This window comes from Perna viridis, chromosome 1 (genome assembly GCF_037379345.1).
Source record: "Perna viridis isolate PV_CMFRI_1.1 ecotype Kerala chromosome 1, ASM3737934v1, whole genome shotgun sequence".
In the NCBI taxonomy this organism is placed as follows: Eukaryota; Metazoa; Mollusca; class Bivalvia; order Mytilida; family Mytilidae; genus Perna; species Perna viridis.
This window is the reverse complement of record NC_142445.1, coordinates 45,043,776-45,064,568: the sequence shown is the minus strand read 5'-3', so window position 1 is coordinate 45,064,568 and position 20,793 is coordinate 45,043,776. Positions and strand designations below refer to the sequence as shown.

The window sequence follows — 20,793 nt, the reverse complement described above, 5'->3', positions numbered from 1 at the left end:
TTTCATTTCCATGAGGTTGTAATTATTCATTGTTCCCCTCAAACCTACTAAGTACTGTATGCTCTCAAGTCACAGTAAATGGATATAAACTATGTATAAAAACTTGGGTTTATTTCCAGTGTCATAATCCAGCATTAATTGAGAAAAAAAAACAACTCTTTTTTCCGTCACTCACATTTGTTGTCTTGTACATGTATATGAGAATATTTGCAACATTCTTTTTGTCTTGACTTATATGTTGATAAAACAGGGCGGGATTTTTTTAAATAAATAAATTTTTTTAGTATAAGAACATGTCTTATAACAAAAATTTTTGGGAAAAAATCCTTATCTTATACAAGCTCCTGTGTTCTGTGTGTCCTACAGTATTATAGATGTAAGCCCAGAGTTTTCTGTGAAATGAATTTGTTGATGGACGGGGTTTCCCATTTTTTTTTCTTTCATGTCCCTTATTATCCATTTAGTTCACAGGAGTTTGCTCCCACTATCAAATATGCTGCCCACTAGTATATAACCATGCGGGTACATTCAATAAAAGAATGAATATATTAATATAAAATAAAGTATTTGTTTGCTTAGATCATGTGACATGCAATACTTCCTTCCATTTTTCTACATGATATCTAATAGTTGTAGACTAATATCTTATGATGTATGTGATCTTAATCCATAGGCTCTGGGAGACAAAATGAGCAGGATTTTAGTCCTTACAAAATAAGCTTGTCTTCAGGGTTACCATGACAAACACAAAAAACGGATTTTGCCACTGTTTCCTTTTTCGAGCGATCATTGTTGTCTTTAAAGCCATCTACATGTATTCAATTTGCTGTGTAATATCTTGAAACTGTGACTTTTATGTTGTTTTCTGTTTGACACTATTTTAGCTCCAAATGAAGTAAACGAGAATTGGCATTACATGTACGTGTAAAATGTATAACTGTCAAATGTTGCATTATACTGGGAGTGTTACATAAAGTCCCTGATCTGCATATAATGCCCCTCCCCCCTCTTTTAATAATATTTATGGCAAAATAAACCTTTTACTGGTTAGACAAACAAACAGAAAAAATTACATCGCAAGAATGGCATGTAAAAGAGATAAAAATATAGTAACGCTTTCCTAGAAATCGGACAGGTGTTATAACTATTATAGATGCAAATGAATATTCAATTTGAACATGGAACATGATTAGCTGTATAATAAAGAAATTGTGAAGAATTGCAAATTAGCTTCTCTATTAGGGAATTACAAGAGATGGTGCATACATTCACAGCTTTTTTCTCAACCTTGCTGACAACTTATTTCCGGAAAAATATAATGTAATATTTCTGTTTATGATACATTTATCTGCGCATCAAAATCAGTGTTCAAAATATAAACTATTTCACAAAGCCTTTCTGTTTATGATACATTTATCTGCGCATCAAAATCAGTGTTCAAAATATAAACTATTTCACAAAGCCCCCCCCCCCCTATTTATGATGTAATAAAATTTAATCAAGACACTGATATTACAATATAAGAATACAAATTCATTAGAGACAAACAGAGTTTGGGTTATACAGACGAAAAATTTCCAGTAACTTGCTAGACGTTGCAACATTCATGTCGGAAAAGTTAAAAGAATCCGGACAATACCATGGATACCGATTTATGCAAATATGAAATGGAAGAAAACAATTTGTCTGAACCTATTTGTGCAAGTGATGGGTCTCACTTGTATTTGGTATTTGGTGCAGCATTTAACAATGTTAATAAAAATGTATAAGAAAAAAGTTTATCATTATTTCATGAAAAATATACCACTACCCCAATCGACTCCTCGTCTTTTGTTTTGGCTACCTTAATTCATTATCCGTCCAGGATTTACATGAAACTGAAACAAATATAGAGACTCCCGACTGTGAGGTCAATCGCGTATATGAACGTCGAAAGTGAAGAAAAGACTCCATCACAAAATCGAAAATTAAAGCCCCTCTCTCGTGTACACCCTAGCAGACCACCAATTAAGTAATCTACCTCGTATAACTCCACTATACCTCTTGGGTTGTCCATAATTATTTTATGATCTCTGAAGCCTTTTAAAATTTATAATCACACGCAGATATAAAATAAGCTTTCGATCGGTCAAAGGTCAAGGTCACTTGTTGCCATTTGTATTCTATCCGAAATGTTTTTATTTCTTTTTTTGTTTTCTATTTAAATGCGAGCATGTTTTACTTCACTGTGTAATAGATTCTTTATGCTTCACGTACTTGTCTTTGGGGATCCTAAGTTGAATTCTTATGTACGTTAATTGAAGTCGAAAATCGAGACGAATACAAACACAAACCTAACTAATAATACAACCAAATATGTGTGCACAAAAAAAAACTAGACAAATGAAAAACTCGGACCCTACTTGGCGCATGAACCAGGCGCACTGGTAATGCAAACGTCCTCTTGTTTTCATGAAACGATCAGAGTTGCTCATACAGTGTCAAGTCTAGTACATAAGAGTAGTAATTGATACGTCGTGTGAGAGTCAATAACTGAACTGTTGTATCAAATTAGTAATCTGTTATAACAAATTGATAATCTATTATAACAAATTACTAACTTGTTATATCAAATTAATCATCTATAATAACAAATTAAATATATGTTATAACAAGTTAATAATCTGTTATAACAAATTACTAACTTATTATATCAAATTAATTATCCGTTGTAAGAAATTAATAATCTGCTATAACAAATTAATAATCTGTAATAACAAATTATAAAAAGTAAATTGTGTGGCCCTAAAAAGCTTCCGTATGATATAACCGTATGTTATGACGATTATGTTTTCTCAAATGTGGCCTTGTTCACCGGGCTTATTAAGGGTAACTATTTAATAAGATTGATAATGCCGGGCTTTTAATATCAAATGCTCGATGATCTGCAGAAATAAGTATATTCATCAACTCTAGATATCGTTTTGTTATTAAATGGAACTGTTTTACTGTATAGTATGAAAGTACAATCAGATGGAAATTTGATAGACTGCTAAAATGGAACAATGCATGACGAAAATGTGCCTATTTTAGCTACGATACTGGTACAGGGCAAGGATTTTTAAAATCCTTGTACAAGTAAGCTTCAATACAATTTATAGCTAATGACAAAAAAAAATGTTGATTGATTGGTGTTTAACGTCCTGGCAGCAGTATTTCAGCTATATCCGGGCGATGAACATGAAATGATGGTGAAATGAAATATAGAATGGGACACCAGGATAAAAGGCTCCGGGTGTCAAAAGAATAAACCCGCAGCAGCGCTTAGCTCGTCGTAAAAGGCGACTAAATATCGCATAGAAACCTGCCCAACGAACTACTGGGTTGTGTGTCCCAAATGGTTGAGTAGGATACACCTGGCATCCTACATGCTGGGTTCGTCAGGTCATAAAACGGAAAACCTGATCGCAAACCTTAGTGGTGCACCATGTTTGAAAAAATGCCACGTTCCTCGCACGTTTAAGAATCCTGTTGTGGTAGTCGACATGAATAGGATCCTCGGCTTCGCTACAGATGGTTAACTTGACCGACCCTATCCACATCTCCCTATTTTCAAGTAGCAATCAAAATAAAAAGAAGAAAACAGTTTATAATTATCATCACCTGTTGATAATTGTATTTGACAGTCTCCTTGTCTCCAAAATATTCGATAGAAACTTTCCGAAATTTTTGAGAATTTAAATATTTTCTTGTACAAAAAGCCACTTAAATTATAGGCACATCCGCGTGTGGATTATGGTGGGGAACAATTACCGTGGGTAAAATGAAAGGTATATAGAAGCGGTGGTCAGAAGGATGGGAGGCGGTGGTCTAGAGGGCGGAAACGGGGATGAAGTACTCCCAGTCTACCCCTTTATTAATTACATTTTCAAATTCCCGCGGTTTATTGAACTATTATACCCGGGTTGTCTTTAGACTCATCTTCACTTTCAGAAAGCCGGCGTGATATAGGTTGATAGGGACATCGGTCAGCAGAGGGGTCAGACCATCTCTAGCAGGTAACATTATTCAGCCTCTTATTCACGTACATAAATTTCTAAAAGGGCACTTGCAGATAGCCAGTCTCCCTAACAGTCAGAGAAAGCGTATAATGTGTTCGGTTTCCAAAATAAAATAAATGAATGACCCAAACAAATCTTATCGCTATCATGCAGTTGGAATGTGCAAAGTTGGCTAATTTATCATGATAGATTTTTATTACGAAAATTAAAGTCTAGCAATTAAATTATGTAGGTTATGTCGTCTGATTTGAATGTTATTATAAATATTTCGATTTCAAGCCATGCCCATATTTGTTTTATAAAGCGTTTGAAGTTATTTCCCTTTGGATTCTTATGAATTTTTATAAATATAATAGTGTTGCTAAGCTTTTTTTCCTTGTATTTCAAAATTGATTTTTATGGGTTTTTTTTCAGATTGCCCGGTATTTTAATGATACATGTAAATAGATCTACACATTGATTTAGGGTCAAATTCTGTGTATACACTACCTGATTGACTGTTGAGTATGGGTTCATGGGAGTGACTAAGATAACTTATTAAGAAGTAGCAATAAAAAAATTCTAGAGTTACTAAGAGAACTAAAACATGTCTACATCTTTTTGTAATTCCAGTTATTACCTATGATTAAATCTGGAAATGGTAACAATTGACCATAGCTATTTATATGGAGTAGGCAATGCCTAAGTCAGCAAGCACCGCAAGCTATACCATACATGTGCCGTCTGTGCGAGACTCGTAAAAATGATAAATGACATCGCAAAAAGGAGGATTGAATGAAAATTTTTGCTTCGCAAGTGCAATATTTTATTTATATTTTAGCAGCAAGCGAAATCAATATTTTTATTAGAAAATCCGTCTTGTTAAATAATGGGGGAGTTTTTTTTTCGATGAATGAGTATCTTGAAAAAAGAAATGTTTTTCTAAAATCCCAACCCCATACCCCCCTTTCCCTTGCTTTCAAAATGGTCGATAACTTTATAGCACTTCGCAATACTTCACATTTTTAACCCTTAAGAGCATCTCTGGCAACATTCTTTTCAGTTTTGGCCATCTAGTTATGGCCGGTCAAATCAATCTGTTAGGTTCTTGACAACAACAACAGTGGAACAGTGGAGATACACATACATACATCCACATGTTTCCCAAAGTTTTTAAAAAAACATCACATTCACTTCTTTAAATAGGTAAAAAAAAATAGAAAAAGACTTGGATACTATCAGATAAGATGAATTTATTTTTACTGAATCATAATCTCAACCTATATTTTTTTATTTGTTTGATTGAAGGAAATTATGAATTTTCTCCGTAAGGACAGTCACTTTTTTGTTACTTCCAGGACTTTTTTTTTTCATAGTATATTGGGGAACCTTAAGGGAAATTTAGAAAGTACATGTAATAACCATAGAGCTCACACCACTTCGCTGCACTTGCTATAAAAAATACTGAATAACAATATTAATATTATTATATGTATTATTATTATTTGAGTCACTTTTTCTTAATGTTATTTTACAAAAAAAATCACATATTAGATTTTTTTTTCAGTTTAATAAATAATTCGTATATATAAATTAAAACTTCTTTGTGTCAGAAACAAAACTAAACTATCTGCTGTCCAATCCAAAGGTAATATAAAGCATAACTAAACTGTAACTGTCTTGCACTTTATCCCAAAGAATGATTTTTTATTTAGTATGTTTTTGCATTCTAATTTCTTGTTAAAAACTTAGTGTCTGTTTACACCTTAAGTAATTCTTAATCCTTTACCAATTAACATATTTTTTGTTACTTAATCTTAAATAACAAATGTCAATATATACAAGATTTGTACATTTCCTTAAAGAGAATATATAGATTAGTTATTTGGACTTACATGTAATCAATAATCTTTAATCAGTATGAAAATGTTGTTTCTAACAATAAAATATGGACTAAAGATGAATTGGGAACATTTTTTACAATTTTCAAATTCTTGACTCCAAAACACCTAAATTACTGGTTATATAGTTCTATAACATAAAACCATGCATTTTATGTTTATCTTTTATATTTTCATCGGATATTTGCAGTTTTGATTATAGTTAGATGCACAAACATGAAATGTGTGTTTTTACATTATAGAACTTATTTCTCCAGTATCTACTTGTCAAAACAAGGTATTACATGTATTTGAATCTGGAATTTGTTTGTATTTAACACAAAATAATTCCAGATTCACATAATACCTTGTTTAAACAAAATGTGCCCTCAGGCAACAACATTGCTGCCTTTATTGCATACTGTATTGTTATTTTAGAAAGTATGTGCAATGTCAACCTTTATTTCCAAAATTACAAATGTGTAGGAATACAGCAAAAAAAAAAACATTATTTGAAGCGTAGCTTCTTTAGCTTGAAGTCTTCATGGGTATAAAGCTGTATGACAACTTCATATGGTAGTTTAAGCCTTTATATGACAATAAATTGTGATTGAACCATAATAGAAAGAAAGAAATTAGCTTCATGACAAGGTCTTTATAAGTCATCTAGGTACATGTACATGTAAATGTTGCACAACTACTCTTTTTCAAAAACAGTTCTCCTTAAAAGGCCATAAGAAGTTGAATTTAAGCTTAAGGTTCTTTTTCAGAAGTTATGGATAAAGTGCCCCAAAAGACATTAAGTATTTTCTGTGACTATGTCTTTAAAATAAGAGGTTTTTTGTTCTGCCTCTAGGTATTTGAGGGTCACATGTATCTGTCTATCATGTTAATTCTTGTTAGCTTTAACTAAAGAAGTCATTTGTTTGCTTTTAGTAGGTTTTACTTATCATTACTACATGCAAGTGACTTTTATCTCAGCCACACATTTATTTCCTGTTAACCAGTGTACATGTAATTTATTTACAATTGTTGTATAAACTCATTGATGTTACAGATGAAGATACATGTACAGTTTACATGTATTAAGTTTCTGTATATAAAGCGTACATACTGAAATATTGCAATGAAAAAAGTGTGTGAAAAGACTTTTAATTTAGATTTCTAATATTTTACATATTCCCATATTTTATGTATACTTTTATAGAAATATACATTGTAAAATTACTTATAAGACTTGTAGGAAATCCATGAGCAAGAAAACAATCAATGATTGACCCACTGACATTGATGATCCCAGGTAGCACATCAGAATTCATTTTTTTTTAAAAGTCAACTGCAGTGTTATGCTTGCCCGCATTTATCAGTCAGATTTCAGATACATGTATCTCTTATGGTTTTTGAGTTATAAGGGGTCAAAGAGACCACATCTCAAAATTTCAACTTTTTAATTTTTGGTCTGATTTAAAAAAAAAAAAGAATTAATTGAATTCCTTATATGAAAATCCCTGCCAGCTTTTCTCAACCAGATTTCAGATATCTCTTTCTGTTTTCCAGTTATAAGGGGTCAAAGGGGCCACACCCCCAAGAAATCTAAAAAAGATTTAAAAAAAAATAAATAATATGATCTCAGTGGTTTTTAGCTTAATATTTATGTTGAACAAAATAACAAATAGAAAATATCTTTTAAATAATGAAGATGTTACAAAATTTATCTATTTATTAATGTTATACTCCCCCCTCAAAGGTTGGGCAGTATATATTGATCATGTTGTCAGCCTATTTTTCCTTCCCCAGTTCTAATCTACAACTCCTCAGGAACCACTGAATTAAATTTTGATAAAACTTTCACTCATTCTTTATCACTGGAAACCACTGTGCACCTCCTATTTCCCCCTATCTGAATGACTATTAGAGTTTCTTTTATGGTTTCTAGGACTGGGGAGTCTCAACAAGTGATGTTTGGAAATATTTTTCCTATTTATTTTTGTTATGTCTAATTAATCAATCAAAATTCAGGTGTCAATCAACCTTGAAATAAGTGTCTGTAATTGCCCTAATTGTTTCGAGTTCAATGTCAGCCTCTGTGGTCTCGTTTCAAGCTGCACTCATTGAGTATTTATGGTGAAGATTGGAGTGTTTGACTCACCATACTGATAGCCAGGAGAATATAAACTACCATATTCACACTTTGTAAGATGTTATCACTTTGTCAAATTTTCATTATTATTTCCCTCAAGTGGGTGGCATGTTGGAATCGCCTTGTCTGTCTGCCTGTCATTCCATCCATTGGTTTGAATTTCATCACAATTATCTTGGCTGCCAATGAATGGATTAATTTTACATGGATAAGACATATGTTGAAAGTGACTTTTGGTGCTGTCCAAGATCAATTTCCTCTTTTTTTTTGGACATTTTCACTGTATGGAATGATTGAGAAAATGGATTGATTTTAAATTTGGTTTGTGGCTTTATATAAATTGGGCATACGTTGTAAGCCACTTTGGTTGCTGTTTGATATGAACTTTCTGTACAACTGGGGATACAATCATGCAACTTTATGTTTTCACTGGGAAGAAGAATTATCTGATTGGAGATCACATTATGTATTCATGATATTGTAGTTTTATCAAGTATCCCCACAGAGCTCTAAATCTGAAAAGTTAGCTGACCTGATTTTGATTTTGTTTTCAATCAATGGAGAGGAAAGAAGGGGAGGTATATTTGTCAATAAGCATTAGAAAAATATTCAGTCCTAAATTTTTTGCTTATGTTTACAGGTCCAAAAAAAGCTTGTCCGACATGGCCCAGCTTCTACAAAATGCACAGACGGCTTATGCCGAACTGATGACCAAAGCAGGTAATGTAACTATATTTTCTTTTGTTTTAGAGTAACACTTTCAATATTAACTGTCTTAGCGTATATTTCTCACCAAAACCTTTCATGCCAACACCATATTGTCCTATTAGATCCAATATTCATAATTACTTTGTACAAAACACATCTCGATAATTACATTTACTATGCAGGTTATCACATTGATTAATTGGCTTTATAAATGATGGCTCATTAGTTGATGAAACACTTTAATTGATTGCTGTGTTTTGCATTATTAAAAATAAAATTTGAACGACAAATGATGTTCCTCATCATGGATACTTTGATGAAATAAAAGAAGAGACATCAAATTTAATCATAAGAATTAAGTGATATTTGATTTTTCATCGGTGTGTAAAAGCATTGACTATCGCGTTAGTACTTTATATCCAAAATGTGTTACCGGTCAACACTTTTACACTCCAATGAAACATTCCATTCTCAAGTGATAATCCAATCTCTTTTTTAATAAAATTTCAAAGGTTGTCCATTATATGCAGGTGTGCAAGAAACAAATTTATTTTTTGATGATAGAGGGAGAAGTTTATCAAACAGAATCTCTACTAGACAAATGCTAAATTTAAGAGTGAATATTTCTATGGAATCTCTAACTATAGTTATTTCCATTTTCTTAGCCTTGCCTAATTATTTTGACAGTCAGCTATTGAGATGAACAGTCCTTTTCTTGATTGACTTTGAACTTTATTCTTTTTTGCAGATCCTCGAGTGGAGGGTTGGTTTATGATGTCATCCCCATGGCCAAGTCTAGTTATATGTGTCCTGTATATTATTATAGTTAAGCTTGGCCCCACCATCATGGCTAATAGGAAACCTATTGAACTGAGAAATGTTTTATTGGTGTATAATATATGTATGGTTGGGTTATCAACTTACTGTTTTGTTGAGGTATGTTACTATAAAATAGTCCTTTCTAATTAAGAAGTTTTATCCTGCCTGTCTGTTACAATGTTTTTGTACCCTATATGCCTTATGACATGTACACTGTACATGTAATATTAGTGTTTTCCCTTGAAACTTAGTGAATTTTACTTTGGTATATTTAAAGGAACTTAATTTTAGAACACACTACCTTTATATGTGGGCAATATTTTTTTAAACCCTTAAGCAAAATCTACAGCAATCAATATTTCCCTTTTTTTTGTTAAGTACATAGCATATAAGAGATAAAATAAAATTAAAAATAGTCAATAAGTTTTTGTTTTGACTATCTGGGAGCATATTGAAAAACTTATGAGAAGGACTGATTAGTGCTAAAAAATGAAGATATGGTGCAGCATCATGCTTTATTGATATAGGTAAACTTGTACCTCAAACAGCAATATTTTCCTTTGTAATGCCTATGGGTGCCAAGGGCATTAAGAATTTTGCAAGTAAATAACTTGACTTATGGAGTTAATAATATATAACCATGGGGTAACCTCAAGTTTTGAGGTACTGTACCATTATCACAGTCTCTTTTATAAGGCATTTAAAAAATAGTAAGATAAAAGAAAGGGGAGCAAGCCATGCTATGAAGTTACTTTGTGTATTTGTTGAAATAATTATGATATGCTCAGCTTATTTATTTCATATTGTTTGTAGTAAACATTGACCATTGTGATCTGTATTATTAACTATTTTCACTTATTGTGTACTGGTAGTGGACAAATTTAATAAATTCTTTAACATATGAGGGAATTTATACTCAAACAATATCTATTACCGTAAGTACATTGTAAAAGAAACTTATCTTCTTTTTTCCAGTTTAACTTGGCAGGATGGTTAGCTGGGTACAGCTTGGGATGTCAACCTGTTGACTATTCTAGATCCCCACAAGCTATGAGAGTAAGTTTTTCCTCAGAAGTGGATATATAGTCTAACAAGTAATTATATGAAAAAATGTCTTAATACCCCTGCAAACATAGTTTAGGGCTATGTAGGAATTGCCCTGTCTGTCTGTCTGTCCACATTTCTTGTAAAATCCTCCTAAACCAAGGGATTTTGATGAAAACACTTTGCTTTTAAAATATATTTCTGATGGTTTCAACCAATTAGTTACCATATGATGATGTCATCATACCAAACCAGGTTTTACGAAAAATCTGGTTTGATCAAAGAGAAGAATTCAATCAGACAGCTTGTTACAAGTAAAATTAAAGTATCTAGAATTGTGGTCCAATCTAAGAAAGGTATAAGATAATGGATCACCTGTTAGTGCAATAGTGACCATTCCAAGAAAATTAAGACATGTTAATTTTTTGTCATGGTGTTTTTCTTTTGTTACCTGATTCACCCATGTTAAAATATGTCTAGTAGCTGCTCGATAGTGCCCATTTGTCCAAGCATCACACTTAGGGGCACCTGCTTTGTGTAATCAGTAACTCATAAAATATTCAACCAATGTTATATAAACTTTGCTCTGTGATTCTCCAAATATCAATTATATGTACCTCATATTATGGAGAAATTTGATTAATTTTTTTCTTGCATTTTTAGTATGTTGAACCTGACATTTTTTCTCAATTATGTTTTGAGAGGTACTTATTTTGTGTAATCTATATCTCAAAAAGTATTAAATCGATATTATTCAAACTCTGCACTTTATTTATATATTAAAGATGTTCATCTTGTATGATGAAGAAACTTGATTGATTTTTTATTACATTTTTAACATGTTGCAATTAGCCATATTTTTTTTTTCAGCAGTCTATGCTATCATTAGTACAGTATGTTTGGAATGAACACCATAGTGTTTTAACTTGCTTAGTGTTTATATACAATTTAAAAATACTTATATGCTGACAAATATATGACTCTGACACAGGTCCAGTTATATACTAGTCTTGTTTTTAGAGGACTCTTCGGGTTTACTTTTGCTTAGAGACATGAAGTAAGTGAAGATATAACATCTAAAGATGAACTCATTCTTCTTATGAAATTAATATTATGCTTTTTTTTCAGATGGCAAATGTTTGTTGGTGGTTTTATTTTTCAAAGTTTATTGAGTTATTAGATACTGTAAGTATATGATGTATGATATATTCACAAAAGAAATGTTTTGCACTTTGTACAACTAAATGAAATTTTTTTTTACACAAATTTGTGAGTGAGGATCCTTGTATATGTCTTCAAGTCTGGTTGGTTATGTTTTGCTTTGGAGCCTAATCCTAGTTTCAGGGTTTAAATTAATTTTGATCTGAGGTCTGGGGTCTTTATTTCTGACCTAGGATCTTCAACCTTTTCAACTTTTAGATTTCTCAAGTAGACCATTGATTTCAAACTCAGAAAATCAGAAAATTCTTGGACCGGATACCCATGAAAGTAAATTTGAATCCCTGTACTTTTATTTTGTTCTTGTAAGTTGTTATTTAGACCCTTAAGCATTTCTCTGCATTACTTTTTCTCATTTCAGTGTTTAAATGTTTATGTGTGTATTAGTTTGAAACAGTTATTCGACAGTTTGAATAAGAATAAAATACTATACAGATTTGTCCTGTAATCAGTAAAAATACAGAGATTTTCTACTCTATCTTCTACCATTTGTAGTCAAGTACAAATAAATTTCACACTTTCTCATTAACACTTACCATTAATATGGTCAGCTGTATTATATTTATCACTAGCTATGCAACTTGAATAATATATGTAGTTATGTTTGATTTGAACCAATATTTGTAGCTTTGTTTTACATTTTTATATATTTTTTTTCAGATCTTTTTCATCATGAGAAAGAAGTTTAATCAGGTTTCATTCTTACATGTCTTCCATCATGGTATTATGCCTTTCTCATGGTGGTTTGGAGTCAAATTTGTTGCAGGTATTATGTGTAGCTTATTCTTTCTTTCCTTTTGTAAAGTTTAAAAGTTTCATAATGCTCCTTACTTGAAATACTAAAATTGACAAATTTTGCTGTTTTGGCTTCTATCATGAAAACTGTTGAAGACATGAAGATATGCTTAATTCTTGAAGTGCTCCATATGATCACCCCTACTAAAGTTTCAACAGTTTTGTGGTAAGAAATGATTCCTATTGGGAGTAACTGTCCTTGAAATGTAAACAAGAGGCTTCTAGGAGCCTGAATCGCTCACCTGGTTAAATTTTGTCTTTCAATGGCAATAAATTTTATAAGAAGTTTACTAATAATTTTGACCCAAGAAGACTTTGGTATGACTTATCATAAGGATCAATACATGGCTTAACAAATAAAAATGAAAATTTGACCACAGATAGATCTCATCATGCTGAACACTTTTACCCTATGTCAGAATACAGTTTTGGAGATATATAATCGAAAAACTATAGTCTGACCCCTTCGTTCTATTTTTAATAATGGTGGCCATGTTTTTTGATGGATCAAAGATAAAAAAACTTTTGTGCAGGATACCCCAAGAAACATACATACTAAGTTTGATTCCAATTGGTCAAGTAGGGTCAGAGGAGAAGATTTTTGAAAGAAATAACATTAAAAATAGCCAAAAAAAATGTTAAAACAGGGCAATAACTCCTTAATGGCTAGACAGATTAAAATGAAAATTTGACCACAGATAGATCTCATTATGCTGTCAAACACTTTTACTTATTTCAGAATTTGGCTTAACCTAACTGTTTTGGAGATAAATGCAAAAAACTACAGTCTGACCCCTATGTTCTATTTTTAGTAACGGTGGCCATATTTTTTGACGGATCAAAAATCTAAGGAACATCTGTGCAAAGATGATGACGACGGTTGACAATGACGGACGCCAAGTGAAGGCAATAGCTCACATGGCTTTCAGCCAGGTGAGCTAAAAATAGCAATATTTGCAGTATTTATATGACCGAATGTCATGAAATTTTGATATATTGGTAGTTGACGCTAGAAGATGCTTGCTATAAAAATTGGGGTCACTGACCATAAAATTCTGCAAAAAGGGGGCTGAAAGGGGTAAAATAAGTGTTGATTTAAATTTTATGTATTGTTGCATTATGTATATGTGGGGTATATTTTAGTAGTTTTTGTGGGCAGTGTGGAATCCCAAAATTTAGAATTCAAGGAACAGTTATCTCCCTAGATGATCATTGGAGAAGTAGCCATATTAAGCGGTTACATCCTGTTGTTGTCTTCCTTTCTTCTATTAAAATTTTTAGTGAAGATTTAAGAAGTTTAAATCATTATTAGTTTCCATAGAAAATGATAGCAATTTCTTTGTGTACAGTTCTTTCTGGAATTATTACCTTTTAATATATTAACTTGTGATAATCATTATGGTTTTTAGGTGGCTTTGGTACCTTCCACAGTATGTTGAATTCCTTCATTCATTTAGTAATGTATACTTATTATGGACTAGCAGCATTAGGTCCCAAGTACCAAAAATACCTCTGGTGGAAAAAATACATGACCAGTATGCAAATAGTATGTGGTTTTGATATATTTTTTTATTTAAAAACAACTGCTTGTTTTAACATTTTAACAGAATTGTCATGTTTTCAACAAAAAAGTAAGTTGTATTTGAAATAAGTTTTCTTACCCTGTCTGAACAAAACATTAATTAAAATGGGAATTATATTTTAATGTCACTACTACAATTTTTTTTACTTGCATCAATATTTGATTATCTGTTAATATCAGTTAAAGAAACATTTATTAAGTCTAAATTTTATTGTCACTATTTATTGAAAATTCTTATAGTAAATTCAATTTACATATTTTCAAGTCATAAACCAGTAAAACTAAATATCATTTGATAGATAAGTACCCTTTACTAAAACCATAGAATACCAAATGAATTGTCCTAAATAATTTTTGAACGTAATATCCACTTGTTAATATGTGAAACAGAATCAGATCATCAATGGGACAGATTATGAAAAAAAACTTTCCACAATGTTAGACTCCATTTGTAGGTGCAATGTGAGTATATGTTATTAATAAGATGCTTGGTTTTATTTACAGACGCAGTTTGTGATGGTGACAATTCATTCAGTCCAGTTACTATTTATAGAATGTGACTACCCTAGGTTATTTGTGTACTGGATTGGTCTGTATGCTGTAATCTTCATGGTGATGTTTGCTGATTTCTACATACAGTCATACAGAAAACCTAGTGATAAGAAACCTAATGGAACAATCAAGAATGGGAATGCCGCCAATGGACTGAAACCAAAGGAACATTGATATAGGCCAGTTCTAGCTGATTTTAGATTGTTTAAAATTTGTTTATAATATTTTTTCACTAAGTTTAGTTCAATGCACATAAATATAATTAAACAGGTGGGTGGTGAACAAATATTAATGTTGAGCAGAGTAAGGTGTGAAATTATTTGAAATATATTTTGGTCAAATTTATTGAATTTTTTTTTCCAATCTTAGGTGGTGCATACCCCTAGCACATTTCCCTTCAAGTCTGTCAAGAAGTAAATGTAACATATATTGATATGTGTATATGTTTGTCTTAGATTTTGACTTAGGAAGTACCTTAATTCCTTCTTCTTTTTTTTTTTTTTTGGGGGGGGGGAGAGAGATTAAGGCCATTTAACAGCATACATGTATATATTAGCATCATAATGCCCAACAGTCCTAAATGTATTACTTTTTTCAGTTGTCAGTTTTACAGACTTCACTAAAATATGATGGTTAAAGTTTTTTTTAATCTGATATTTATATTTTAATTTAAAAAAAATGTTTAAAGTGTTCTTTAATCATATCGTCCTTTTATTCCTTCCACCACAATATGCAATTTTTAAAATTTTTCTCATAAACTTATATTTAGTTTGAGTTTGGTGAGTGAGTTTCCCTTCATGAGTTACAGATCTTACTCAATTTTACCATGTTTTCTTAGAATGTCATTAAAATGAAATGTTTTCTGGCATTTTTCTAAGTGCATATAGATACATCCTGAAGCAATTACTTCGGTAAATGAATATTGGTTAAAGTTATAGGTCAAATTTATGATGTAACTCAGTTAATCAGCTCACCATGATCCTTATGACAAATGTATGATAGGGTCCATCATAAGTTGAATAAGTGCTCTTTGTTTGAGTTATTACTTTCATTTTTAATTGGCTAAAAAGGACTTTTTATGACCAGATGTGCAAATCAGACTCTCTAGAGCCTCAAGTTCTTTATTTAGTCATCTAGTTTTATGCTAAATGTAGAAGATTACCATGAAGAATTATGCTTGATTATTGTAAAAAAAATTGATGTACTCTCTCCCCTCCTGAAAATTTTAGATTCCCTCTCGTTTATGTTTATTAATTGTATTTCTTTGTTTTGTTTTATGAAATTATTTGAAATCTGTTATAGTTTTTTGCTGTATTAAGATTGACTGATTGTTTATATATATATATTTTTCGCTTTTGTTGCTTTTGCCGAAGGGATACCTGTACATTTTTTTTTTATTTTGTGCACTATGATTAGTAAGTAACTAACAGAAGATAATGATTTTTTTAAAGTTCTAATTTCAAGTCAGGAACATAGTGACCAATTTCATTTCCAGTTAATCCTTGAATTGCCAATTCATGACCTATTTTATATCTCCTTACCAGATTTATCATTATGAGTTGATAATTTTGTTATTTACTTTTTGAAAGTGAGCCATATTCTACTAAACTGTGCACACAAAGTTTTAAAAAATGCATAATAAATTATGAACTTTGGCGATAAATATATTTCATATGGAATATGGTGTTCTTCAATTAGGTTAACTAGTGACATTAATGTAAGGACATAAGGACTATTCAGTATACATCTTGTCTACTTTATAAACATGAGTCATATTCTATGATTGTCCATCAGTTTGTCTCTCAACAATGTATACATGTTATTGTGTTTTCTTTAATTAGGTACATAGCTGAATGGAGAAGATCTTATGTAATTATCTGATATCCTTACTCATTTGAACATCATTATGTATGTTTTATTAAGTAAATTTCTTGAGCAGTCTCATGGATGTAAGCAACCAATTAAATAATGATCTACTTTAATTAAGGTTAGGGTATTATCTGTCAAAATTTTATGGAAGGCCAGTAAATGTAAATGTCTATAGTTTTACAACACTTTTGGTTAACTTAAGAATATTCCAAGTCTTATATACTTTATTTTTCCCCATTCTAAACCAATGATTAAAGATGCACATGATGTTTCAACCCCTGTACTCTAAATTTCTGTGTGAAATTTCCTGCCATTTTACATTTTTCAAGTTTTCCACAAATCTCATGAGAGAAACAAATTCTCCTTCAACATATTCTTTATTTAAACTATTAAAGCTTATGTTCGCAATTTGGAACTCTAAATTTTACCATCTCAATGAGAGAAATAATTAAACCATTCATTATTGCAAAAGAATCATTATTTCTATTGTTAGATCCTAGTCCTCAAGCAATTCCTTTCCTTTAATTATTTGTGTAGCGAGATTTTGTGCTACCGATGGTTGTATGATGATTAATGTGCCATGTTCAAACTTTTCTAATATTATTTTTGAATCATTTTTTGTCTTTTACATGCATTACTGTGAGTCTTTTCGTTGAAGTAATCTCCAAAATCCCGGTATACTTTGGTTCTTAGATATGATTATATATTTTATTAAAACATTTATTGTACTCAGTTTGAACAAGTTTTTCAACCATTACAGCATCTGGCATAATTATTTTTGTCTTGTATTGGTCAGTTCCTTATAAAATGCATATTATTGTAAATGTATTTACAGTGTATTATATCAAACTAAATGTATATAAATTGTTGATAATTTTTTTAAATGTTGCTTATAAACAGCATGGATTTTTTGGCATGCACATTTCACATTTTAATGCAGGTTTTACCAATTTTGTCTGATTTTACAAAGACTGTAATATAACTTGCTACACTATGTTCTGAAAATTTTTATATTCATTTTACTGCATGTAGTAGTACAGTCAAACATGTATTACTTCTTTATCTATTAACTTGTTCTAGTGTGTTGACCAGTATGATGCGGAAACTATTCTGTGCAGCTGTTAGTGCAATCAACCATAGATCAAACTTCTGAACTATTTATTACAATAATGGTCAATTGCCTTTTACATCACAAGACAACTTATTAGTCCATTAATAAGGGAATGATTTGTTTTGCTTTTCAATTTTACACAAACATCCTAAAAATATGAATATAGAAAAAAATTTGAATTGTTAATTTCTTTCCTTTTTACTTTTTTAAATGAAATACAAAATGTGAATTTAATATCTTAAAAAAGTTAAATTACCTTATAGTTATTTTTTATGTAGTTCATTCTATTGAATAATTTAAGGTTAAGATGAATCAATTATTTATGCATCACCTATCAATCATTAATTTGTCATCGATTCATTGCCAGTAGTTATCAGTCAGTGATTGGTCATTGATTTACAAACGGTTCCATTGATTGGTTTAGGGTCTGTAAAAGCTACTTGCTGATTTTTGACTGTTGTCAAATGAGTTTTTCTACAATATTATTTTTACATATTTGATTGGTCAATATAAATGTTATGTTTGTAAACCAAAAAGCGAACAGATGAAGATCAATCTTCCTTCAGATTTATTACTTCAAAATCATTAAAAAAAACTGCTTAACTTTGCATTACAATTTAATTGTACATTTCTACCTGGAAGTTTTATACAATTGAATAATAAAACTAATTTCAGCAGGTTTTTATGATTTTGTAGTCAAATATTTATCATTCAATATACAGTACAGCTTTAAAAAGTTTTATTAACATATATTTCTTTTCATGTCTATTTTGTTTGAGAGTTCTGAATAATTTTGGTGTATTATTGTAGGATGGTATATCACAGCCAAATCATGGATTATAAATTTATAATTTTTATGAGACTTATTGTTATCCCATAAAAAAAACCTTTTCAGGTTTCTTGCAGTAGAGTCGACATAATTTCATGTGACTATCTAGAAGAAACTTAGATCCAATTCTAATTGAAATTCAACAATATGTTGTTGATTTAAATATATATTGTATTGTACATATAAGTAGAATTAGTATAGATTGACTTACACTTTCAGTTTTATATAGATTGATGTACACTTTCAGTTTTAATGTCAATTGTGATATAGATGTGTGCTTATCATAATTTTTTAAGTTTCATATCCTTCTACATTTTGTTACCAATAGATAATTTTGTAAGTAAAATGAAGAAAAGAATTCTGTTGCTCTATAAGTTTTCTTGCTGAGGTTGGTGGTGGTCACTGTTTTTTTGGGGGTTTTTTTCCGTAGTCCTGCATAGTGTGAAATTGTTTTGAACAGCAAATTTGTCTTTGTGAAATTGTTGAATTCATGATCTTCTAGCTTATACAGTGATATTCCATGTTTCCTCTGACTCTACATTGTTCTAACTGGATAGGTCTGACATACATGATTTTAACTGGAAAGTCGTAAGAAGTGCCCAAATGATGTGATACTCTGCAGAACTGCAAATACAAATCTTTAGTGTGGCACTTGTTCTAATCCCCAACCAGACATGGAACAGGGAAGGGTTGCAGGTTCAGTGGAAATATGAACTAGTGCAAAAGATTCTTGTTTGTCAGTTGAAATTATACATTTTAAAATTGTTAATTGTTTATAGTATTTTTCTAAACTTCAATAAGCTGCCCAAAAATCTGGTAAAACATGAGCATATTCACATACTATAAGCTCAGTCTTATTGGACCCTCAATAGAAGAAAATAGTTCACCTCAAGAGATTTGTTATGGAAATCATCACATCCAAGCATTTATAATGAGTGGATTGTGTAATGACCTTGTTCTTGGCACTGAATATTGATTGGTCATATGATGTAAGTGAGTTGGATTGCTGTACGATATCAACTTATGTTAAATTTCAAACAAACATAAAATAATTATGTACTTAACTGGCTGTAATTGTCTCTTTTACCTATTCTTTTAAATTTGTGTTCTGACAAGCATTTCGTCACACATATATATTAAAATATAAAGCAAGACTTACACTAACAGGCAAGGTAACTATTTTTTTTATTCTCTATTCTACAAATATACATGTGTATATTTTTCTCAAAATTTTCAAGTCCACACAAACATTTAATTCAAGTCCATCATGCACAGCATCACGGTAGTTATATCTATGAAATAAATATTACTCATTCAATACATTACATGTAAAATCATAAATTATGTACAAATACTTAAAGTTAAATTATATTTGAAAAAAAAATGGTCTAAAAAGTTGAGTGGTCACCGCCCAGCCTTTGATAAATTCAGAACGATTTGGAGTGGTGGTTTTTAGTCTTGTCTCCTTGCGGATGTCAATGCCCAATGTCTCAGCTTTACAATGGTACCAAGAAAGTTGTGGTAACACTTAGGGTTTTGTACCCTACCCCGCCGAAAAATCGCTTGAATTTTTTTCAATATTTTTCAATGTCAAAACCCCTAGAGTATTAATGCTTCAGTAAAAAATGGCTCATATGGTATTTTCTGTTCAGTAATATCACAATTCATACTTCTGGGGTTCTTTTGATGATTTTTGACAATTTTCGTAGTCAGAATTCTTAAAAAAATGCGAAAAATGCGATTTTCGATTTTTAGGTCGAAAGTCACATCAATTCGACTCCACAAGCTTTTACTCAACTGAAACGTCTAAAATTTGGTATCATTCGATCGATAATTTAATTTTCTAAAAACTACTTTCCAAGAAAGAATTTCAAAAAATGTTAAAAATATTACCTCTGGTCTCACTATCAAACAGAATTCTCATTCACAGCATACTGACATTGTACTTTAGGTATTTATAATTAAGATAATAATGTTCCTAACATATCTGATCAGTTAAGGCGCTTAGATTTTCCTTTTTGGGTGACAATTACTATAAAAACTTTTTGCATTTTTTTTTTTGTGGATAATTTCTGACAACGAATATCGCCAAAAATCACCAGAAGAACCCCAGAAGTGTAAATTGTGATAGTAATAAACAGAAAATACCATATAAACTATTTTCTACTGAAGCAGAAATACTCTAGGGATTTTGACATTGAAAAATATGTCAATTTAAGCGATTTTT

At 31.0% G+C, this 20,793-nt stretch overlaps 1 protein-coding gene across 2 annotated transcripts; it reads left to right on the top strand.

The window, feature by feature from the left end:
* The first annotated feature begins 3,952 nt into the window (after window positions 1–3,952).
* LOC148628945 (very long chain fatty acid elongase AAEL008004-like) lies at window positions 3,953–18,924 on the top strand. Of its 2 annotated transcripts, XM_088541301.1 has the most exons (9): window positions 4,003–4,037; window positions 4,455–4,479; window positions 8,680–8,759; window positions 9,496–9,683; window positions 10,542–10,622; window positions 11,739–11,795; window positions 12,489–12,594; window positions 14,033–14,169; window positions 14,710–15,069. In XM_088541301.1, coding segments are annotated over exons 2-9 (873 nt in total). In that variant the 5' UTR covers window positions 4,003–4,037; window positions 4,455–4,477; the 3' UTR covers window positions 14,932–15,069. The 2 variants fall into 2 exon arrangements, with proteins under 2 accessions (XP_088397433.1, XP_088397427.1); XM_088541307.1 differs by lacking the exon at window positions 4,455–4,479 and having other exon boundaries at window positions 3,953–4,037; window positions 14,710–18,924.
* Window positions 18,925–20,793: the final 1,869 nt, after the last annotated feature.

Coding starts and splice junctions, on each gene's coding strand:
- LOC148628945 (XM_088541301.1), top strand. Junction 8,760..9,495: donor CGAACTGATGACCAAAGCAG/GTAATGTAACTA, acceptor TCTTTTTTGCAG/ATCCTCGAGTGGAGGGTTGG. Junction 11,796..12,488: donor TTATTGAGTTATTAGATACT/GTAAGTATATGA, acceptor ATTTTTTTTCAG/ATCTTTTTCATCATGAGAAA.